The 21,672-nt window shown below is 52.2% G+C and overlaps 2 protein-coding genes across 2 annotated transcripts in view; one reads left to right on the top strand and one right to left on the bottom strand.

Moving 5' to 3' along the window:
- Positions 1-1,163: 1,163 nt before the first annotated feature.
- Positions 1,164-15,034, top strand: LOC134023234 (E3 ubiquitin-protein ligase RNF19A-like). The gene is made up of 10 exons (XM_062465188.1): positions 1,164-1,359; positions 3,125-3,973; positions 7,427-7,635; positions 7,774-7,918; positions 8,270-8,432; positions 11,477-11,591; positions 12,058-12,219; positions 12,381-12,594; positions 12,764-12,904; positions 13,026-15,034. The coding sequence occupies exons 2-10, from the start codon at positions 3,357-3,359 to the stop codon at positions 13,834-13,836; spliced, it is 2,577 nt and encodes an 858-aa protein (XP_062321172.1). The 5' UTR covers positions 1,164-1,359; positions 3,125-3,356; the 3' UTR covers positions 13,837-15,034.
- Positions 15,035-15,917: 883 nt separating this feature from the next.
- Positions 15,918-21,672, bottom strand: part of spag1b (sperm associated antigen 1b) — a 12,793-nt gene continuing 7,038 nt past the window's right edge. Inside the window, exons 12-18 of the mRNA XM_062465187.1 lie at positions 21,210-21,362; positions 20,562-20,719; positions 19,698-19,839; positions 18,347-18,473; positions 17,996-18,154; positions 17,481-17,831; positions 15,918-17,398 (exon numbers count right to left, since the gene is read on the bottom strand). Coding sequence (XP_062321171.1) covers positions 17,270-17,398; positions 17,481-17,831; positions 17,996-18,154; positions 18,347-18,473; positions 19,698-19,839; positions 20,562-20,719; positions 21,210-21,362 — 1,219 coding nt within the window. The 3' untranslated portion in view covers positions 15,918-17,269. The remainder of the gene's footprint in view (positions 17,399-17,480; positions 17,832-17,995; positions 18,155-18,346; positions 18,474-19,697; positions 19,840-20,561; positions 20,720-21,209; positions 21,363-21,672) is intronic.

Genomic DNA, 21,672 nt, shown 5'->3' with positions numbered 1-21,672 from the left:
GTGAGGGGATGATGTGTGTCTGTGCTTTCTCAAAAAACTACATTCATTGTATAACATCTGTCTTATAGTCTTAGAGTCTCTCCACTGGTTCTTCAAATCATAAAAGCTATGACTTACCTTTATAGTGGAAGTGTTTGGTGAAGTGAAGGAAGACTTTATGATTGTTTATCTGGTTGCTATGGACACAGAATACAGTCTGGGTTAGCACCGGGTTTCAGTTCTGAATCATGAAGGGGAATTACAACAATTATGTGTGCGTGTGTGTTTCATGACAGGGAGCTAAATCATCTCCTGTCTTCTGACCTATTAAATACAGAGCAGTAGCTTTTTTATTATCTATTTGAATCTTGGTTGGTTGTGAAGGTGTAGAATGTCGAGGACTCTGTGTCTGTGATGCAAAATACTTGCTCTGTTTAGAAGTCTGCCAGGAATTTACTACTCTCATCTGCTGTGTGCAGGTGTTAGTGATCAAATACTTCACAGTGACTGTGCTTCCCGTTCTCAGATAGGAAGCAGGCGAGATGGAGGTACATCTGCCTGGATGCGAGGGAAGACAAAATGGGAGCTGTAAATTCAGTGAGTCTTGTGTGTCAGCAATTTGTCGACACCAGCATATTTATTTTCCATGTGAGAGAACATGTGTTTGATGTGTTTTGAGCAGCGTCTCCCAACATAATTATTCAATATATATTCAAAGGTGCTGTATGTATCCTTTGTGTATATATTGCTCAAACAATTTAAACAATAATATAGTTAGATCTTCTGATTAAATGGACTGTGCAGAGGACTCGGCACGTTAACATCTATTGGCTGACATGACTGTCAACTCAAGTATGTCTTTACCTTCAAATTCCATGAAGCCAGGCAGTATCCTAATGCATCCCCTATCTCTAACAGTTATGAGAAGCATGTGAGCAATGTCAACGTTGGGTAACTGGCTGTCTGTATGGGAATCACACATTTTCATCACACATGGGAATGAACACATTTTCATTTCCAACGTCATATCCAATTACCTTTTTCAGTTCAAAAGTGATCAATCAATCAGTCAAATGTATCCAGCTGACAAATCTCAAAAGAAGTCGTGATTTAACATGCCTACGTTTGTACATGAACAAAGTCTCGCGAGATATGTGAAACTGTTTCGAATAGTCAACGCGAGCCATGAACAACGGGTGAGCTTGAGCTGTTGATCAGAGCGGATGAAGGTGGGACCGCCGACCGAAAAGAAGTATATTGGAAAATGTGAAAGTGACGAGACAGCTTTTACCTCTTTTATTTGATCGGGACTACGATGTAAAGAGAAAGCGTTGATTTATTGAGATATCTCAAGACAAGTAGTTTTGCACTTCCTAATCGGTACGTTCATTGCGTTTCTATGTTGGTTGACTCCTAATAATTGCAACCCAGTTGCTAGCGAGCTAACGTCTCGTTAGCACGCAAACTAGCTAGCGAGAGCTAGGTAGGTAGCTATTGCCTGCTGTGTGAGTTAGCTAGTGCTAGCTTAGTCTATTCGCTGGAATCAAAGATGACTATATAAACACATTATAATGTGTCGCTGTTGTAAATTGTTACCTGATTTTGCAAGCGTGTGTACTTCATTAGCAACCTTTCGCATTTATCTATCTTAGATTGCGACAGAACGTGATGCGTTTATTTTTGTTTAACGTTCCATGGAATGTTTATGTTCCAGGAAATACTCAGTCTCAGAACTAGTAGTCTACTTGCAGTTCACCCACTGTTGATCACTCGGCTGCCAGTTGCTAACTCACTAGCTATCTAGATTACTGATGGGTCGTGTGGCATCTATACATTTAAACCTCTGACTTCATTGGGTTGGAGAACGATAGTTAGTGTTAGTTAGCCAAGTTATTGTTTTTCGCAGCTAGCTAACGTTAGCTAGCTAGTATGCTCAGGCCAACCTCTGTAATAGAAAGGTAGCTCTAAGACTGAGCCTGGAATTAACGCATTTACCCGCTTTTTATAATTCCTCACGTATGTATCATGGTCATTTTAGCCAATGTCAAACTGTAAGATTTAGAATCTGCCCAACCAGCCATTATATTTGGAAAACATTTAAACGTTTTTAAGTCGTCTGTTGTGACAAATGTTTGCTTTGTCCACCTTCTGTGGAGACCATCACTTGATGGTGTGACACCTGACAATATGCATCCAAGTGTGTATCTAATCTCTTAATGTTAACTTGAATATTGTGTGTGTATTTGCAGACTTAAAAGAGTGTACACCATGGCTAGCTCAATATGAAACTAACATACAATTGTGTGCATACCGGGAACTTATGAGACCTAGTCTGTAATGAGTCAGTTAAATTGCATACCATTAACTCACTTCCTATATCACCTTGGTCAGCCAGACCTTGCTAGTCAGCAGTGATGCCATGGAAGTATAACACAAACACACGGGCTGTCAGTGGTACAAGGTTGTCTACCTCCTTGCTTGGTTGTCAAGCAAAATGCACATAATCTTTTAAGGCTAGCTATCTGGAGACCACCTGCCTCATGACAAGATAATTAGTCAATCGGCTATGACAAACCTTAACGACGCACAAAATAATGGATTAGTAGTCAGAGGTGTGTGTGATAGTAAGTAAATGTGTTGACATTGGTGGCCTTGGTTTGAAGGCTGTTGTTTACAGGAAGACTTTGTTTATTCACAATAGCCGGCTAAGTGTTTTTATCACATCTCTGGACCTTCGCCAGTCCGAGTGACGAATGTGATCTTCTGCTCTTGAGCTCTTCTCTCCATGGCGGCATTCCTCTCCTCGAGGGCAGACGTCATTGTTACATGAGTGTTCAATCTGAGAGCAGATGTTTTCCCTGGCAAGGAGACTGACAGCAGTCTCCGAACACAGCTGTTTGGAGCAGCAAGGAGCTAGTGTTCTAACGTGTCTGATCAAATCAGTCAACATAACCTCTTTCAGCTGGTGGGAGTGTTTGGGCTTTCTGTCTGATGGCAAATTGTGTTATTTGGGTGTATGAACGACAATTTGAAGTTTCACTCGACTTGGACAACTTTCCGATGGACGACAGTAGGTTACCTGTGTGTACGTTTTTTAAAGTTACTGGTCTGACAGATGTCCCCCCCCCCCCCTTCTCCCACCCAGGTATTGAGGTGTTGAAGCCCCACATTTAGAGGGGCTAGCTGGCTGATATGATTGATTCACCGGAAGAAACCACCATGTCTTAAACCGTGTCCCGCCCGCGGAAAACCTGTCCCCCCACCCCGGACCCCCACCCCCCTCCCCCATCCACCCCCCTCTCCCCCTCCCAGGCCTGGCCCTCCCTGTCCATGTGAGGGGCGTGGCCGGTTCCCCTCTACTCCCCTCCGGAGGAGACATGAGTCTCCAGAAGCACCAGCAGATGGGTTCGGACAGGGACCTCCAGTCCACCGCCTCCTCCATCAGCCTGCCCTCGGTCAAGAAGGCCCCCAAGAAGAGGCGCCTGTCCCTGGCTGCCTTCTTCCGACGGCGCCGGGAGCCCAAGCGCAAGTCCCGCGATCTCCACGTCGGGCTGGGAGGGGTGGACGGCATCGCCAGCATAGAGAGCATCCACTCCGAGATGTGCAACGACAAGAACTCCGCCTTCTCCGTGGCGGGGGCGGCCTCCACCTCCTCGGGAGGCTCCGCCGCCGCCGCCGGCCCCTCCTCCCCTCCCTCCTCGGGGCTGCTGGAGTGCCCCCTGTGCCTTCTGCGTCACTCCAAGGACTGCTTCCCTGACATCATGACGTGCCACCACCGCTCGTGCGCTGACTGCCTGCGCCAGTACCTGCGCATCGAGATCTCCGAGAGCCGCGTCAACATCTGCTGCCCCGAGTGCTCGGAGCGCTTCAACCCCCACGACATCCGCATGATCCTGGCCGACCACGCCCTCATGGAGAAGTATGAGGAGTTCATGCTGCGCCGCTGGCTGGTGGCCGACCCGGACTGCCGCTGGTGCCCCGCACCGGACTGCGGGTGAGAACTGGGTGCAGCAGACACACTCACAGACACACACACACACACACACATCACAGAAAATGGGTGGGCAGCTCTAGCTAGCTGTCTGGGCCTCTGGTCTGGGCCTCTGGTCTGGGCCTCTGGTCTGGGCCTCTGGTCTGGGCCTCTGGTCCAGCTCTGGTGACTGCCCTAGCTAGCTGTCTGGGCCTCTTGGTCCAGCTATGTGGACAGCCCTAGCTAGCTGTCTGGGCCTCTGGTCCAGCTCTGTGGACTGCCCTAGCTAGCTGTCTGGGCCTCTGCTGCAGTGGAACAAAAGCATGGCGTCTGGCCGGCGGTCTGCTGACACCAGCGTTTGGGCCCATTGTGCTTTCATAAGTAGAATGGGGTTGGAGCCCAGCCTGGGTCACGTGACCAGAGGGGTGGGGGAGGAGAGGAGGATGGCACTGCCAGGGCCAAGAGTGGTGGCACCGAAGAGAACATGCTGCTGATTGGTGCCTTGGAGTCGCTAGGACAACAACATGCCCTAACTGAAGCTCTTTAGCCCAGTCTCATAGGATCACTGTGTGTCTGGATGTCAGAGTGACACTGACACACAGCTGAGTCCCTTTCGTTTATGGATTGCCAGTCTATTTACTAGGGCTCTGTTGGTAAGGCAAATTGTACAGCCAATTTGTAGAGCCATTAACAGTAATGTGGTATTATGGAGGGCTCTGTGTGTGTAATTCATGTGTAATACATCAGACATGGATTATCAGGGTTAGGATTGGTTAGAGGATAAGAGGTAGGGGAGGAGCTCCTTCTTTAGGACCCTGCCACAGCCCCCAGTCTCAGCCCCCAGTCTCAGCTCCCAGTCTCAGCTCCCAGTCTCAGCCCCCAGTCTCAGCTCCCAGTCTCAGCTCCCAGTCTCAGCCCCCAGTCTCAGCCCCCAGTCTCAGCCCCCAGTCTCAGCCCCCAGTCTCAGCTCCCAGTCTCAGCTCCCAGTCTCAGCTCCCAGTCTCAGCCCCCAGTCTCAGCCCCCAGTCTCAGCCCCCAGTCTCAGCCCCCAGTCTCAGCCCCCAGTCTCAGCCCCCAGTCTCAGCCCCCAGTCTCAGCCCCCAGTTCCCAGTCTCAGCCCCCAGTCTCAGCCATCGGTCCCTAGCCCCAGTCCCCTGTCCCAGCCCCCTAGCCCCGGCCCCCAGTCTCAGCCCCCAGACCCAGCCCCATGATGCAGCCCTGTGTTCCACACCCCAGCTGAGTCACTATCACCACCAGTCAGGGACTCAGAGGCCAGTCGGCCTTGCTGGCTGATCCTGGGGGAAATACTTTGTTTACTCTACCTAAGCTCCACCCCCTGCTAGAGCAAATATTAGCTTGGCCACGAAAGATGGCCTTACTGGCTCCAGCCTAGTACGCAGCAGATACCTGGTAGGAACAGATGGACTGCCATTGACCTGTAGGGGGGAAAGGAGAGGAGAGGAGGAGGGGGGGGGAGAGGAGGGGGGAGGAGAGGGGGAGAGGAGGAGAGGATAGTGCCTAGGATAGGGTGGAGGGAGTCCCATCAGGAGGGTAGGAGGTAAGAAGGGAGAAGTGAGAGAAGGAGAGGTGATGTGCGTGGAGGGGGGCGGGCATATGCCTGATCTGCTGTTGCCGTGTTAACATTCCTGCTGACGGACGGACTTGTCCAGGGCCAGAGTCCAGACCAGGACCAGTGTGTTCTGGGTAAACATGACCTCAACCCCCCTACGCAGGAGATGTACATCTAGTTACCTCTCTCTCTCGCTCGCTCTCCCTCTCTCTCTCTCGTGTCTGTACTGTGGCCTGATGTGTCCCTCCCTGGTCAGTAATTCCCAGGCCATGCAGGGCTGTGGATAGCTGGATAGCTAATTCCATTCCTGACTGCCTGCTGGCCCACCGCCACTGAGCCACACTGCTGCTGCAGTGCAAGGACGGAGGGAGGGAGGGAGAGCGTGTGTGTGTGTGTGTGTGTGAGAGAATTTTTGTGCGAGTGTGTGCATGAGAGGGTATGTGTGTGTGTGTGTGAGAGAGAGTGTGAGAGTGTGTCTGTGTGTGAGAGTGTGAGAGGTCAGATGCCAAGACTCGTTAGCCGTCTGATCATCTTGATCATGATGAACTTGAGCTCCCACCTCGGCCATTTTCACGTGCGGCCGGCTCCACTTGGGAGTGTCGTCGGCAGTCATTTCCTTTTCTTCCAGGAATTGTTTGAGATAATGAAACTCATAAAGACGTGTCTAACTCCTCCTCCTCTGCGCTCTCTCGCTCTCTGTCTGCGCGTGTCCAGTTCAGAAGAACAGCCGTTCAAGCATGTTGTCAGGCCAGTCGGCCGTGTTTTAGACGGGACAGAAGGTTTATGACCTCCGTCTGCATGGTCTCGGTGTTCCTTGTCTCCAGGGCACCTGGCCGCCCTACCTGTTAATGTTGGTCTTCCTTTATGACTCACTGTTCCGTTGGCTAGCACACCGGGCTTGGCTAGGAGGGCCCCTTTGATAGCCTGGACAGTTTTGTGTTGTCTAGGGCTAGGAGTGGTCTGTTGTAACGTAGCCTAGTTTTGTGTTGTCTAGGGCTAGGAGTGGTCTGTTGTAACGTATCCTAGTTTTGTGTTGGCTAGGGCTAGGAGTGGTCTGTTGTAACGTAGCCTAGTTTTGTGTTGGCTAGGAGTGCTGTCTTGGTTGCCAGGAGAGTTTTCTTGGCCTACATATCTTGTATATCACTGTAAAACAATGGCCAGTAGACACAGACAGCCCACACAAACTGATGGGAACTCCAGGCCAGACCCAGTCCTTGTAAAGCCCTCGACCCAGTCCCTGGTAGAATTCTAAACCTGGCCCAGACCATGGTACAACCCCAAAGCAGGCCTGAGGCCCAGAGCCTGAAGCCGTCCTACTGGCCTCCCCCATCCCCCCCCCCCTGGGGTCCATTAGTCCAGTCTGCAGTGTGTATCAGCTCGGACACTCGGTATGCTATCAATCGAGTTTTTCCTGGATCATGTTAGGATTCCACACCCTGACCCTGGAACAGTCAACTGGGGTGAGGGTCCGGAACCTCCTATGGTCTTTGAGAGGGATTTGAAGGGAGTAGAGAGGAAGATGTGGGGGAGAAAAGGGAGGCGTGCTGGGAACGGTGAACAGTGTGGGATCAACCGGGGCCGATTGGAACCCAGGATCAATGCTCCCTGATAGGAGGATGGCGGGGTTCTGTGAGGACACAGGAAGTACAGGATTGATTCTCTGGCTGATGGCTAAGGGAGGATTTGGCTGAAGGAGAGACTGGATGGATGAAGGGAAGTAGAGACCGATAGGAAGGGAGGTAAAGACCAAAGGAGGCAAAGAGGGACAGAGAGAGATCGAGGCCGATAGATGTAGGGTGGGAGAGAGAGAGAGGTAGGTCCCCCCCCCCCCCCCCTGTACCCACCCTATCTCCTGAACCCTCCCACCCAAACGGCGCCCCCCCTAACACCCCTGCTCGTGTCCGCAGGTATGCGGTGATCGCCTTCGGCTGCGCCAGCTGCCCCAAGCTGACGTGCGGCCGCGAGGGCTGCGGGACGGAGTTCTGCTACCACTGCAAGCAGCTGTGGCACCCCAACCAGACGTGCGACGCGGCGCGCCAGCAGCGGGCGCAGAGCCTGCGGCTGAGGACGGCGCGCTCCTCCTCCCTCAGCTACAGCCAGGAGAGCGGCGCCGCAGGTACGCCTGGGGGAACGCGCACACACGCGCACACGTGCGCCTGCGCACTCCGTCTTTCTTGCTACACACTCCGCGCGCACACGCGCGAGGTGTGGCCGTGTTCTCACTCGCGGGTGTTTCTGCTCCGCCGTCCCCCAGCCGATGACATCAAGCCCTGTCCGCGCTGCGCCGCGTACATCATCAAGATGAACGACGGCAGCTGCAATCACATGACCTGCGCCGTCTGCGGCTGCGAGTTCTGCTGGCTCTGCATGAAGGAGATCTCTGATCTGCACTACCTGAGGTGAGACGCGCACGCAGACATGCGCTACACGCGCGCTACACACGCGCCCCACTCGCATCTGTCAGAGCATTCAGTGGTGCTTCACAGCTTTTACAGTAGCAGTAGGATGACAGGGAAATGGAGAGGAAATGGAAAAAAGCTTTTTTTTATGGTCAGCTCTATTTGGAAACTTCCAGTTCACATCCAGTCTGTCAACGTGGTCAGTGTGTGCTCTCCCCTCTCCGTCTCTTCACCCACGCTCTCTCCCCTCTCTCCTCTCCTCTCCTCCACCCTTTCTCTCCTCTCCTCCCCCAACCTCTCTCTCCTCTCCTCCCCTACCCCGTCTCTCCTCCCCCACCCTCTCTCCTCCAGTCCGTCAGGGTGTACCTTCTGGGGCAAGAAGCCGTGGAGCCGGAAGAAGAAGATCCTGTGGCAGCTGGGCACGCTGGTGGGCGCCCCCGTGGGCATCGCCCTCATCGCCGGCATCGCCATCCCCGCCATGATCATCGGCATCCCGGTGTACGTGGGCCGGAAGGTGAGGCCACGCGTGGACCTGTTTGTCATACAGTCGCAATGCAAGAGTCTGGTTTCCGTGTTGAACTGGTTGCTACTACAGTATCTCGAGTGAACGCCACATTACTTAACAGCATTTCTTTCCCCTCATGACATGTCATTACTCACAGAGCCGTGTCAAATATGAAAGAGGAACAATAAAACCACGGTCCTCTGCCAGAAAGTTTCTAAATTCCCCCGCAGAGCCTGCCAAGATGGAGGCCGAGCCAGAGCCATGGCTCTCTCCTGCTCTCCCCCACCTTCTGCTACTGTTACTGCAACACTGTCTGCTTAGAGTAGCGTTCATTACTGCAACACTGTCTGCTTAGAGTAGCGTTCATTACTGCAACACTGTCTGCTTAGAGTAGCGTTCATTACTGCAACACTGTCTGCTTAGAGTAGCGTTCATTACTGCAACACTGTCTGCTTAGAGTAGCGTTCATTACTGCAACACTGTCTGCTTAGAGTAGCGTTCATTACTGCAATACTGTCTGCTTAGAGTAGCGTTCATTACTGCAATACTGTCTGCTTAGAGTAGCGTTCATTACTGCAACACTGTCTGCTTAGAGTAGCGTTTATTACTGCAACACTGTCTGCTTAGAGTAGCGTTCATTACTGCAATACTGTCTGCTTAGAGTAGCGTTCATTACTGCAACACTGTCTGCTTAGAGTAGCGTTCATTACTGCAACACTGTCTGCTTAGAGTAGCGTTCATTACTGCAACACTGTCAGGTTAGAGTAGCGTTCATTACTGCAACACTGTCTGCTTAGAGTAGCGTTCATTACTGCAACACTGTCAGGTTAGAGTAGCGTTCATTACTGCAACACTGTCTGCTTAGAGTAGCGTTCATTACTGCAACACTGTCTGCTTAGAGTAGCGTTCATTACTGCAACACTGTCTGCTTAGAGTAGCGTTCATTACTGCAACACTGTCAGGTTAGAGTAGCGTTCATTACTGCAATACTGTCTGGTTAGAGTAGCGTTCATTACGGCAATACTGTCTGCTTAGAGTAGCGTTCATTACTGCAACACTGTCAGGTTAGAGTAGCGTTCATTACTGCAACACTGTCTGCTTAGAGTAGCGTTCATTACTGCAACACTGTCTGCTTAGAGTAGCGTTCATTACTGCAACACTGTCTGCTTAGAGTAGCGTTCATTACTGCAATACTGTCTGGTTAGAGTAGCGTTCATTACTGCAATACTGTCTGGTTAGAGTAGCGTTCATTACTGCAACACTGTCAGGTTAGAGTAGCGTTTATTACTGCAACACTGTCAGGTTAGAGTAGCGTTCATTACTGCAACACTGTCAGGTTAGAGTAGCGTTCATTACTGCAACACTGTCTGGTTAGAGTAGTGTTCATTACTGCAACACTGTCAGGTTAGAGTAGCGTTCATTACTGCAACACTGTCAGGTTAGAGTAGCGTTCATTACTGCAACACTGTCAGGTTAGAGTAGTGTTCATTACTGCAACACTGTCAGGTTAGAGTAGCGTTCATTACTGCAACACTGTCAGGTTAGAGTAGCGTTCATTACTGCAACACTGTCTGCTTAGAGTAGCGTTTATTACTGCAACACTGTCAGGTTAGAGTAGCGTTCATTACTGCAACACTGTCTGCTTAGAGTAGCGTTCATTACTGCAACACTGTCAGGTTAGAGTAGCGTTCATTACTGCAACACTGTCTGCTTAGAGTAGCGTTCATTACTGCAACACTGTCTGCTTAGAGTAGCGTTCATTACTGCAACACTGTCTGCTTAGAGTAGCGTTCATTACTGCAACACTGTCAGGTTAGAGTAGCGTTCATTACTGCAATACTGTCTGGTTAGAGTAGCGTTCATTACGGCAATACTGTCTGCTTAGAGTAGCGTTCATTACTGCAACACTGTCAGGTTAGAGTAGCGTTCATTACTGCAACACTGTCTGCTTAGAGTAGCGTTCATTACTGCAACACTGTCTGCTTAGAGTAGCGTTCATTACTGCAACACTGTCTGCTTAGAGTAGCGTTCATTACTGCAATACTGTCTGGTTAGAGTAGCGTTCATTACTGCAATACTGTCTGGTTAGAGTAGCGTTCATTACTGCAACACTGTCAGGTTAGAGTAGCGTTCATTACTGCAACACTGTCAGGTTAGAGTAGCGTTCATTACTGCAACACTGTCTGGTTAGAGTAGTGTTCATTACTGCAACACTGTCAGGTTAGAGTAGCGTTCATTACTGCAACACTGTCAGGTTAGAGTAGCGTTCATTACTGCAACACTGTCAGGTTAGAGTAGTGTTCATTACTGCAACACTGTCAGGTTAGAGTAGCGTTCATTACTGCAACACTGTCAGGTTAGAGTAGCGTTCATTACTGCAACACTGTCTGCTTAGAGTAGCGTTTATTACTGCAACACTGTCAGGTTAGAGTAGCGTTCATTACTGCAACACTGTCAGGTTAGAGTAGCGTTCATTACTGCAACACTGTCTGGTTAGAGTAGCGTTTATTACTGCAACACTGTCAGGTTAGAGTAGCGTTCATTACTGCAACACTGTCTGGTTAGAGTAGCGTTCATTACTGCAACACTGTCTGGTTAGAGTAGCGTTCATTACTGCAACACTGTCTGCTTAGAGTAGCGTTTATTACTGCAACACTGTCAGGTTAGAGTAGCGTTCATTACTGCAACACTGTCAGGTTAGAGTAGCGTTCATTACTGCAACACTGTCAGGTTAGAGTAGCGTTCATTACTGCAACACTGTCTGCTTAGAGTAGCGTTTATTACTGCAACACTGTCAGGTTAGAGTAGCGTTCATTACTGCAACACTGTCTGCTTAGAGTAGCGTTTATTACTGCAACACTGTCAGGTTAGAGTAGCGTTCATTACTGCAACATTGTCTGGTTAGAGTTGCTTACTGCAACACTGTCTGTCTGCAGTGCTGTCTGGTTGCAGTAGCGTTCACTACTGCAACACTTTCTTGGTAAAAAAAGAGTACACTACTGCAACACTGTCAGTCCCCCTGACCCTGTCTCCTCTCCCCCTGACTGGTTCAGATCCATAACCGCTACGAGGGTAAGGATATCTCCAACCACAAGAGGAACCTGGTGATCGCTGGGGGCGTGACCCTGTCAGTCATCGTGTCTCCAGTGGTGGCAGCCGTCACCGTGGGTGAGTGTTCCCCCCCGTCTACCTCCCTCTCTCTTTTCCTCTCTCCCTTTCTCTTTCCATCTCACATACAATCTCTCACTCACTCACACACACACACTCTCTCCCTTCCTCTCCATCATGCCAACTCCTACTGCAGTCGCCCCTGAGAGCAAGGTCAACAAATAATCGGCAGGCAGGCTCGTAAACCCTGACTTCCTGTCCGTTTATCGACTTATCCTGACGGGACTGTTCCTCCTTCTTCTTTTGCCCTGTGTGCTCGTGATCTGGTCTTATGTAAAGCTGTTTGTTTTCACATTCGATTTTGCTGGAAGGGTCATTTCAACTCAGGCGATGCCACCTTGCTGAGCTGTCCTGTACAACGGTGACCTCTGCTGGATGTGTCTGGTCACTGCAGGAAATGTTACGCATGTGCGTGTCCTTATGTATTTCCGTGTGGGTGTCCCTGTGTGTGTGTGTGTGTGCACAGGCGTGGGCGTGCCCATCATGCTGGCGTACGTGTACGGTGTGGTGCCCATCTCCCTGTGCCGCAGCGGGGGGTGCGGCGTGTCGGCGGGCAACGGCAAGGGCGTGCGGATCGAGTTTGACGACGAGAACGACATGAACGCCGGCAGCGGGGCGGCGGCCACAGGTGCGTGAGCGCCGCTGGCTCCGCCCACCCTTACTTTGGGGGGGGGGGGGGGGGGGGGGAACTACACACACAAAAACAGAAGAAAACATGAGAATGGTGATCCTGGGTCCTCACGTCATTTCCTTTCCTCACCTAATTTCCTCTTTCCTCCTCTCCTCCAGACTCCACCTCCGTGGTGGACTCCAGGAACAACCCCAGCCTGGGGGAGGGCAGTGTGTGCGGCCTGACGGGCAGCCTCAGCGCCAGCGGCAGTCACATGGAGCGCCTGGGCACCATGAGGGACAACCTGAGTGAGAACGCCAGCACCATGGCCCTGGCCGGGGCCAGCATCACTGGCAGCCTGTCAGGCAGCGCCATGGTCAACTACCTGCACAGGTGTGTGTGTGTGTGTGTGTGTGTGAGCGAGCAGTAACCAGTGCTCACTTTGTCACTCAAACATCAGTCAGAAGACGACAACATGACAAACTGGACATCCCGCCTGTTCTGTCATCGATGGTGCACGTGATGATATCACCCCCCCCCCCCCCCCCCCCCTCCTCTCCAGGCTGGAGGTGCAGGCGGACGTCCAGAAGGAGCGCTGCAGCCTCAGTGGGGAGTCGGCCACCGTCAGCCTGGGGACCATCAGCGACAACGCCAGCACCAAAGCCATGGCTGGGTCCATCCTGAACTACCTGCCCCTGGACAGGTGAGCACAGCAAACGCCTCCGAAAATACACACACTCACTCTCTTACACGAACACCCACACACTCACAAACAGTCGCTCGCTCGCACGCTGACAGACCCCGTCCTCCCGTCCCGTGTCCAGGGACGGCACCAGTATGGAGGTCCAGGTGGACATCGAGTCCAAGCCCGTCAAGCTCCGGCACCACAGCGGCAGCAGCAGCCTGGAGGACGCGGGCAGCAACGCGGGCCGCTGCTCGGGTTGGAGCTGCCCCTCCGGCTGCCCCGCCGAGGGCAGGGGCCCCCCCTCCGCCTCCTCCACCCCGGCAGCCCGCGGCTCCAAGGAGCCCTGTGCCTCGGGGAAGAAGAGCAAGGGCAAGCTGAGGAGGAGGAGCGGAGGAGGGGGAGGAGCTGGGGGAGGAGGAGGCACCAAGATCAACGAGACCAGGGAGGACATGGACGCCCAGCTGCTGGAGCGGCGCAGCACCAGCTCCGAGCTGGAGTCCCCCTCCCTCAGCGGCAGCCTGCCCTCCGTGGCCGACTCCCACTCCTCCCAGCTCTCCGAGTTCAGCTGCTGCGACCTGGAGAGCGCGAAGACCTCCTGCGGCCACGCCGCCCCCTCCGGCGCCGGCGACTACCACGGCCGCTTCGCCGCCGTCAGCCCCCTGACCGAGGTGGAGAACGACCGGCTGGAGAGCTGCCCCGCCCGGGCCTGCCGCTCCCCCGGCCCGCTCCCGCCCCCCCACTCCCCGGCCTCCTCGGCGGCCGGCGCCGGCCCGGAGACGGCGTCCTCGCCCCGCTGCCGGACGGAGGACGACGTGAGCCTGGTGGGTGCCGCCGAGACGGACTCCTGCTCGGACGAGCTGCTGAAGGAGCCCAACAACAACAACCACAGCAGCCAGGCCCCGTCCACGTGCGGCGGCATCAAGAACCCCTGCATCCAGACTGAGATCTGACGCCCACAAAGTGCTGCCCCACGGACTCTCCACGTCAGTCCCCCACTTGTTCCCCCACGCTAACCGAGCGGCCCCACCGCAGCTTCGAAAGTTCCACCCTGGCGTCTTCAGGGCCTCGTCCCGGAGGGGAGATGGCTCATATAGTGTTTGTCAGAGAGCTGACGTCGGCTGTGTCCGCTGACAGGACTGTCGATGTGTTCTGTGTGAAACCAGAGAGTGTTCCTCCAACAGACATGCCTGTGTTGATGGTAGGATGATGAATGCAGGTGTTTCCTCCAAAGAGCTCACATTCCCACACCTTAAACTCTTTTGTATTCATCCAGCTGGCTACAGTCCTCTATGAACCTACGTGGGTGAAGAAAACCACTGTGCCACAACTACGTTACCCATAGTTCACTCGGGCTCTTCAGTGAGGATATAGCACCATGCAGGAGTCCTAGACTCGTAAAATTCTGTGGAACTTGATAGGGACCAGGCAATATAGTTTGTTTTTTTTGCCCAAATGGAAATTTCAAAATCGTTGGTCACTTTTGTTCAGTTTAAATTTGTTGTTTCATTTCTGGATGTTTGGAAAGGAACCTGTTGTGATACAGGAGTCTTGGTTGTATTATATGGATCTATAAGGTATTCTGTGGGAGTGTAGGAGAATTCTCCTGGAGGGATCGGTTCCCAGTCTGAAAGGAAGGGTGGGGGCGGAGGTGTGTGTAGCTGACCAGTGCTGGGAGCTGCCCTCACGCCCCGCTAGAAAGACTTGTCTCCAGGACTATTGGGGGGGGGGGGGGGGGGGGTCATGTTTAGTTATTTTGATAACCAATGAGGTTGGTCAATTCTGTGAAATTGGTTAAACGTTTTTTTTTTGTTTGACGTTCGTTGAGTTCAGTTGCAGGGTTCTGACTTTGCCGAATCCAACCAGAACTTTATCTGTGTTAACTCATGGTGCCTTGGGGAAAAAGAAGCTGTTTCAGTCAGTGTCTTCAAGACTTCAAGCTAATGATTTCAGAATGTCTGTGTGTCCGTGGCAGGTGTTCGCTCATACACTGTGGTAGACGTGATAAATCAATACTTTTTCAATTGCCTACCAAAGACAGCACTCAGGCTCTTGTTAACGTAAATCCTGTCAACCCGTTGATGTCCGACCGCCATCTTGAGACTCAATAATGGTGCATCGTCCACCCCTCCCCTGTGAGGGGGGACGGGGGGGAAAAACACCCAGGAATCCACAGACTGCTGTTTTTGTACATGCTTTATTACAAATGCTACGCAATGAACCGAGGGGCCAGAGAGGGCCTAGGCACCTGCACTGTTAACCTCATAATTCCATGGATTATCGTACTGCAATGCACTGCGAGCGGGGATGCACACGGCTTGCGTTCCCAGTCCTCCCAGTCCTCCTCTGTGTTTCCCACGTCTGTCCTCTGTCGTCGTTCAGTGCTGCTGTGTGGTGGGTGGCGTCACTCCGCACTCCGGAGTGACGGGGCCGCGCTCCGCAGGGACGGGGCCGCGCTCTGCAGGGACGGGGCCACGCTCCGCAGTGACGGGGCCGCGCTCCGCAGGGACGGGGCCGCGCTCTGCAGGGACGGGGCCGCGCTCCGCAGTGACGGGGCCGCGCTCCGCAGGGACGGGGCCGCGCTCTGCAGGGACGGGGCCGCGCTCTGCAGGGACGGGGCCACGCTCTGCAGGGACGGGGCCGCGCTCCGCAGTCCTTTACCTAGGGTCGTTGTCGTTTTTTGGTTTCTGCTTTGGTTTCGTTGTCGAGGTTCTTCTCCACCAAGCCCAGTTTCTGTACTCCCACTTTGAACACTAGTGCCAGACATACATTTGTAATTCGTGCTGAAATGACATTAAGGTATTTGTATATTTGTTTGCTAATTTGCTTTACAATATGCGTGTAAATGCATATCGGAAATTAAAAAACGAGCTATACAAATTTGTTTGGGTCGTGTGTATGGTTTGATAGGTGTGTGTACACAACACACACACACCAGGTAACGGTTTACAGTTTTATTCAACTGCATCTTTCCATGACATCATAATATAATTCACAACCATTTTTAAGTACTGTACAGAGAAAGTAGTCTATATAAAGTAGATGTATTCCAGTTTATTGATAAATAATCCTTAAATTGTGACTCCTCAAAATATTTGTACATCTCTTTGCAAAGCTAACAGGTAATATAATGGTCAAGTTAAGCGGCTGGCTCTGGTGCGCGGAGCAACGGAGCCCCTGCCGGTATTGCATCATCACAGCTGCCAGCTCTGCTCCCTGAATAGAACGCGGTACATTCAATTAGAGGTTGAAAAACATGAATCAATTAACATTTGACAATATGTATTTATTGACGTTCCACGAGGCTCTCCCCTCGTGGAACGTTCTTCTGAAATCTATACAGTCCTTTGACGGAACACTCCTCCCCCCCCACCAAGAGCAAAATCCCCGAGGCAGGCGTCTCACAAAGACACAGCTTCTCTCCGGCCGCACGGCTGCTCGTCAGAGCCGGGCGTCAAGATGGATGTGTGCATTTGACTCGCGCGGCTTTGCTAGTCAAATGAAGGGCGTTTTGAGGTCTTAGTCATCCCTACTCTTGAGTAAAGACTAAAGACTGTAAAGAGTAAAGCCTTTACACACAGCCCTGGATGAAGCCTGCATATGGGTTTACACATACAGAACGACACATGAATACTCACATCCGACTGTAAGTCATGCAATTTGCATTATTATTCTGTTTTTACCATCAATGGACGTCCGATCCATTAAAAGATGAAGAGCCCCAAGCCCCTCGTGTCTGCGTTCTGGAACAGAAACCCCCTAGCATGCGTCTCCACATCAGCAGTGATCTTTTCTAAAGAACCCCTGGTTGCACTACAAAGAGATGACTCCTTAGATTATTTCTGCGAGAGAATCTTATATCTGCCAGCTTTCCATCTTTTCAGAGTCTTTTAACTCAGGGTTCTAACTAGTAGCTGGGCCAGAAGTATGAACTGCAGCCGATATGCCTCTGGCTCAGCGGGGGGGGGGAGGAAGAGAGAGAGAGAGAGAGAGCGAGAGAGAGAGCGAGAGCGAGAGCGAGAGCGAAACACCAGCTGATACTTGTGTCTGTCTCAAACTGCACACTGGGCCCAGTATAAGAATACTCTGGAAGCAGAATGGCCATTTTACAAGCAAAACTGCAATCCAATCACTTCTAAACATGTTCACAGGTACAAAAGTATACATCAGCAAAATGTTTTTACCTCGAGAGAGAGAAAAAAATATAGACTAGTGGTATGCGCTAAACAGAACACGAACAGAACGTAGAAGGAGAAGACGAGAGTGTGTTTGGGTCCTCGATATTGCTGTCAGTACGCCATCTTGGAGACCTCAGCCCGTTTGCATAGATCCTTAATGTAGCTGAGCACATGCAGGGTGGGAGGAGGGGGGCGGAGGGTGGGGGGGTCAGATGTACATATTGGCCAGGTTCTGAACATCGTTCCTGGTGAACGCCGTCCCCTCCTTGGCGGACAGGCGCTCGAACAGCTGGGTCATGTGACGTTGCTCGCTCTGCTCAAGGAGCATCAGGACCACCTGGGGGAGAGAGAGAGACATGGTCATCTGGAAGTCCGCCCTCACTAGTCTCGAATCAGAGCCGCGACGAGCGCCCGCTTACCGAGAAGCGCTCTGTTTTGTGGAGTTGGCTGAGGTGCTGGTAGACCAGGTCCGGTTTGGTCTGCAGCAGGTGTGTGTCCAGAGCCTGCATGATGAAGTGGATGCTCGCCGCGTCCAGCTGGCTGCTCAGGTACACGGGCAGGCTCTCGGGAGGGACGTGGGTCAGGAGCTCGGCGCACGCCGCCGTGTCGCCTGTGGCGCGCGCCGCGTTGAGCGACTGGCCGAACTCGTAGGCGTTGGCGGGCTGGAGGTTGATGGCGACGCCGTCCATGGCCCCGCAGCGGTTGTCCATGGCAACAGAGGCGTCTCCGTCGGTGGCGGCACCTCCTATCCGCTCCTCTTCTCCATCCACCTGAGAAGATCGGGAGGATTAGGAAAGAGGAAAGGTTACTCGGTTCTAGAAATGTAGTTATCTTCCCACAGGTGACGTCCCCTGACTTCCAACTGTCTAACTCTTCCGGAATGTCCTCCGTCTGCGATCGCAGATCCAGGGATGGGTGGATGGCGTGGCCTTACCTCGGTGATGGCCACGGGCTTCCTGGGCTTGGCGGGCGAGCCTGCCGCTAGACTCTGTCTGAGGAGCACCGTCACCTCCTCCAGCTCCGTCTCGGCCTCCTGCACCTTGGGGTCCAGCTGCAGAACCTCCTGAAGGTCACCACTGCACGCTAGGTAGTCCTGGAGACACGGACACACGCACACAAAAGATGGCACACCCAAGTCATTCACACATGCAGTCTGTTTGATCCCTTTTCAGGGTGTGTCTTAAAACAAATACACATTCCAAAGGTTCAAGGAGACTATTGCATCAGGCCAAAATTGGCAGGGTCACAAAAGATCCCGAGGGCGGTCCCCACCCTCCATCCTCACCTTGAGGCCCTTATTGGCCATAGCCCGTCTGTAAAAGGCCTTCTTATTGGTTGGCTCCAGCCTGATTGCTGAGTCACAGTCTTGCTTGGCTTCAGCGAAGCGCTCCACTTTCAGATAGCACAGGGCTCTGCGGGATAGAGCGCACAGTCAGCCCCCCTCTGCCAACACAGGGTTAGGATCAGAGCTGGGTGGGAACCCTGTCAGTCTTTCCATGATGTTTGGAAGCCAGGCACACAACCTATGGCATGTTTACACTGTGCATGGCTGGATACACAGGCCTGTGTGTGCGGATGTGTGTGTACACATCCGGTGCATACACACATAAGGGCACGCAAAGTCAGCAATGACTCATATCACTGTGGGAGCAAGCGCTTCCTCCGTCAACACGACACGTACTATTGTGAGAGGGAGAGGGAAAAAGAGACAAGAGAGCTGGTCTCTCAGGGGAGCCCAGAGCTAAGGCCTGTCCTCTCCTGTCTTTCTAGGACAACGTACGGAGGTCTAAAATTAGCTGACTGACAAAGGGGGTGAGCCGAGGTGCGGACATAATGAGCAGCTGTTTCCTCTCCCGCCACGCCACTGCTTGCCTCGCCAGACTCATCTGTAATCAGCTGCAGGCTAGTACCGTTAGCAAGGCTATTACAATTAGCAAGGCTAGCAAAGCCAGTATGGCTAGTAGGGCTAGCAAGGCTATTATTGGTGGTACGGCCAGTAAGATTAACCCTCGTGCTGCCTTCGGGTCACATGACCCAAAGGTTCATAACGAACCATCATTGTGTTTACCCAATTTTACCCAATACAAAAACAAATAAAAATACTTTTCTTTTAACCTTCGCAATGTGGGGGGTCTGAGACAGCCCGACGGTTAAAAGAAAATGAAAGTGAAGCATTTTCTTTTAACTGTCGGGCTGTCTCAGACCCCCCACATTGGAATGGTTAAAAGAAAATAATTTGTATTTGTTTTTGTATTGGGTAAAATTGGGTAAACACAACGATGGTTCGTTATGAACCTTTGGGTCATGTGACCCGAAGGCAGCACGAGGGTTAAAAGGACTAGTATAGCTAGTATGGCTAACAAGGCTAGCATGGTAAACAGGACAAGATAAGCTAGGTAGGGCTAGCAAGGTTGGTAATGTATGGCTAGTAGGGCTAGAAGAGTTGTCAAGGCTAGTAGAGTTGCCAAGGCCGGTAGAGTTATCTAGTAAAATTAGCAAGGCTAATAGGGTGGTAATCAATGGCTGCCTTTTTGAGATAAATGAAACAGGGATGAGGTGTGTATACTATATGGTTTATGTCCTGTGTTTGTGCTACATGGTATGTATACTAGGTGTGTACAATGGTACAACCTTACCTGTTGGTGTAGATAGCACATTCATCTGGCTTGAGTTTAAGGCATTCACTGTACTTCCCAAGAGCCTCAGGGAACTGGCCTCTCTTAACAAACTCGTTTCCTTCCTGTTTCAAGGTGTTGAAACGTACTTCTGCTCTCCTGGCTGATGAAAGAGCAAACGTCATAGATTAGTAGTAATCCCCACAGGTCATTCAAACCAGCCACACATTCAGTCAGCCACTTTCTCAATTCTAAAATCCCTCCCATTCGCTTCCTACGGGATTAAACTCCAAACGACTTGCGAGGAATTGCCATGAACAGCGTCTCCTACAGAAGACAGTGTGCCAATTCTCTATTTGAAACAAAGACATGCCATTCAGCATCAGTCAGTCTCTCCCAGAGTGAATGGGACGTGGAAGGGGGGAAGGGGAATCAAAATGAAAACACAAGCTTCCAGCTCCGTTCCAGTTATAAATACCCTCTGGACAGCCTTGAGCCTGGCACCGCAAACTGCTTGGTCAGGGAACACATGATAGAGATGATGAATATGATGATGAAGATCATCCGCCTCTGTCTGAGGTGATTCTACACCTCACCCTTCCCTGAAGCAGCTCTGCTTCTACCCTGCTACCTGCCCACAACCCCCCTGCCGCCGCCCCCCCCCCCCCCCCCCCCCCCCCATCATGCCTGACCGGCCCCATCCTGGTGTGTGTGTTCAGCGTGTTTGTGTTTACTGCGTGTGGGTGGGTTTGATCCGACAATAAATATCCGCGACAACATAGCAACCTCTGAGAAAGGGATATACAGAGAACAGACAGACAGCCTGTGTGCGTGTGTGTGAGATGGGAGTTGGTGTGTGTGTGTGTGTATCTGCGTCACACACACCCGCGTCCTGGGCGGCTTTCTCGCTGCGGGCCTGCAGCAGCTCAGCGTTGGGGGGCTCCTCTCTGCGGTGCTGCTGGGCTGACAGGGGCACCAGGGGGATCTCTGGAAGGTTCCCCCTCCACTCTGAGCCGTCCTGCTCTATCAGCAACCGGGTTATCCTGTACACACACACACACACACAAAGAGCACTTTAGTACAGATATGTGTACAGTACGTAACACAAACACATATAGTACAGATGTGAATGTACGCATACACACACACACACACAAACGTACACGATACACACACCCTCCTGTGGGTTATCCTATTATGTAACTGAGAGGATACGCGGCAGAGGCCGTAAATAGCGGCTCGCTGGAGGACAGAAGGTAAGTCTGTCCGCTGCTAATCAGACGAGGCATGTCTGCATGTGCGTGTGTGTGTGAACGGTGAGGAATCTTAGGAAGAGCCCACGCGCTCGCGTGCAGCCTGGACCCCACAACGGAGCCGTCTGACGCACCGCGGCGTACGCGTGACAGCCCACACGCCCTCGCTAACAGCCAGGTGGTCTGGGAGCCAGAACCAGCCTCTGAGGAGGCTGGGAGAGAAAAAGGGGGGGGGGGGGGAGGGTTTGTGGGAGGGGGGGGGAGAGGGAGAGGGGGGTACCTGTTGACGCTGTCATGGGCGGCCTGCACTCCGTTGTCGATCTGCAGCACAGTCTTGTAATCCACGTAGGCCTTGGAGTAGCGCTCCAGCGTCTCGTAGGCCATGGCTCGTCGGAGGAGGGGCTTGAGGGAGAAGGGGTGGAGCTCCAGGGCTCTGGTGTACACACGTGAGGAAAAGGGTTAGGCCAGCTGCGCCCACAACACACACACACACACACAGCATGTCTGGGAACACTGAATGAAACCACACTCTGCTTCATGTTAGGCTCCCTCTCCAATCATCTCTGTGTGGTGGGAGGTGTGTCTCTTGAGTCTGTGTGTGTGTGTGTGAGTATGGGTTGGTGAGAGTGGCCTCAAAAGGCCTTTCATTTGATAGGGAAATCACTGCCCTCATAATTATCCTCTCTGGCTAAATGATTTGGAGGAACTACAAAGGCTTAGGGAGAGATGTTATGTAAAAGTGC

This window comes from Osmerus eperlanus, chromosome 7, assembly GCF_963692335.1.
Source record: "Osmerus eperlanus chromosome 7, fOsmEpe2.1, whole genome shotgun sequence".
Lineage (NCBI taxonomy): Eukaryota > Metazoa > Chordata > Actinopteri > Osmeriformes > Osmeridae > Osmerus > Osmerus eperlanus.
The sequence above is the reverse complement of the archived record's forward strand: the minus strand, read 5'-3'. Positions and strand labels throughout refer to the sequence as shown.

Bases quoted from the DNA above. Each gene is read 5' to 3' on its own strand.
- LOC134023234 (XM_062465188.1), top strand. From the start codon at position 3,357: ATGAGTCTCCAGAAGCACCAGCAGATGGGTTCGGACAGGGACCTCCAG. The intron at 12,220-12,380 runs GTGCGTGAGCGC...CCTCTCCTCCAG, and splicing joins CAGCGGGGCGGCGGCCACAG to ACTCCACCTCCGTGGTGGAC. The intron at 12,595-12,763 runs GTGTGTGTGTGT...CCTCCTCTCCAG, and splicing joins ATGGTCAACTACCTGCACAG to GCTGGAGGTGCAGGCGGACG.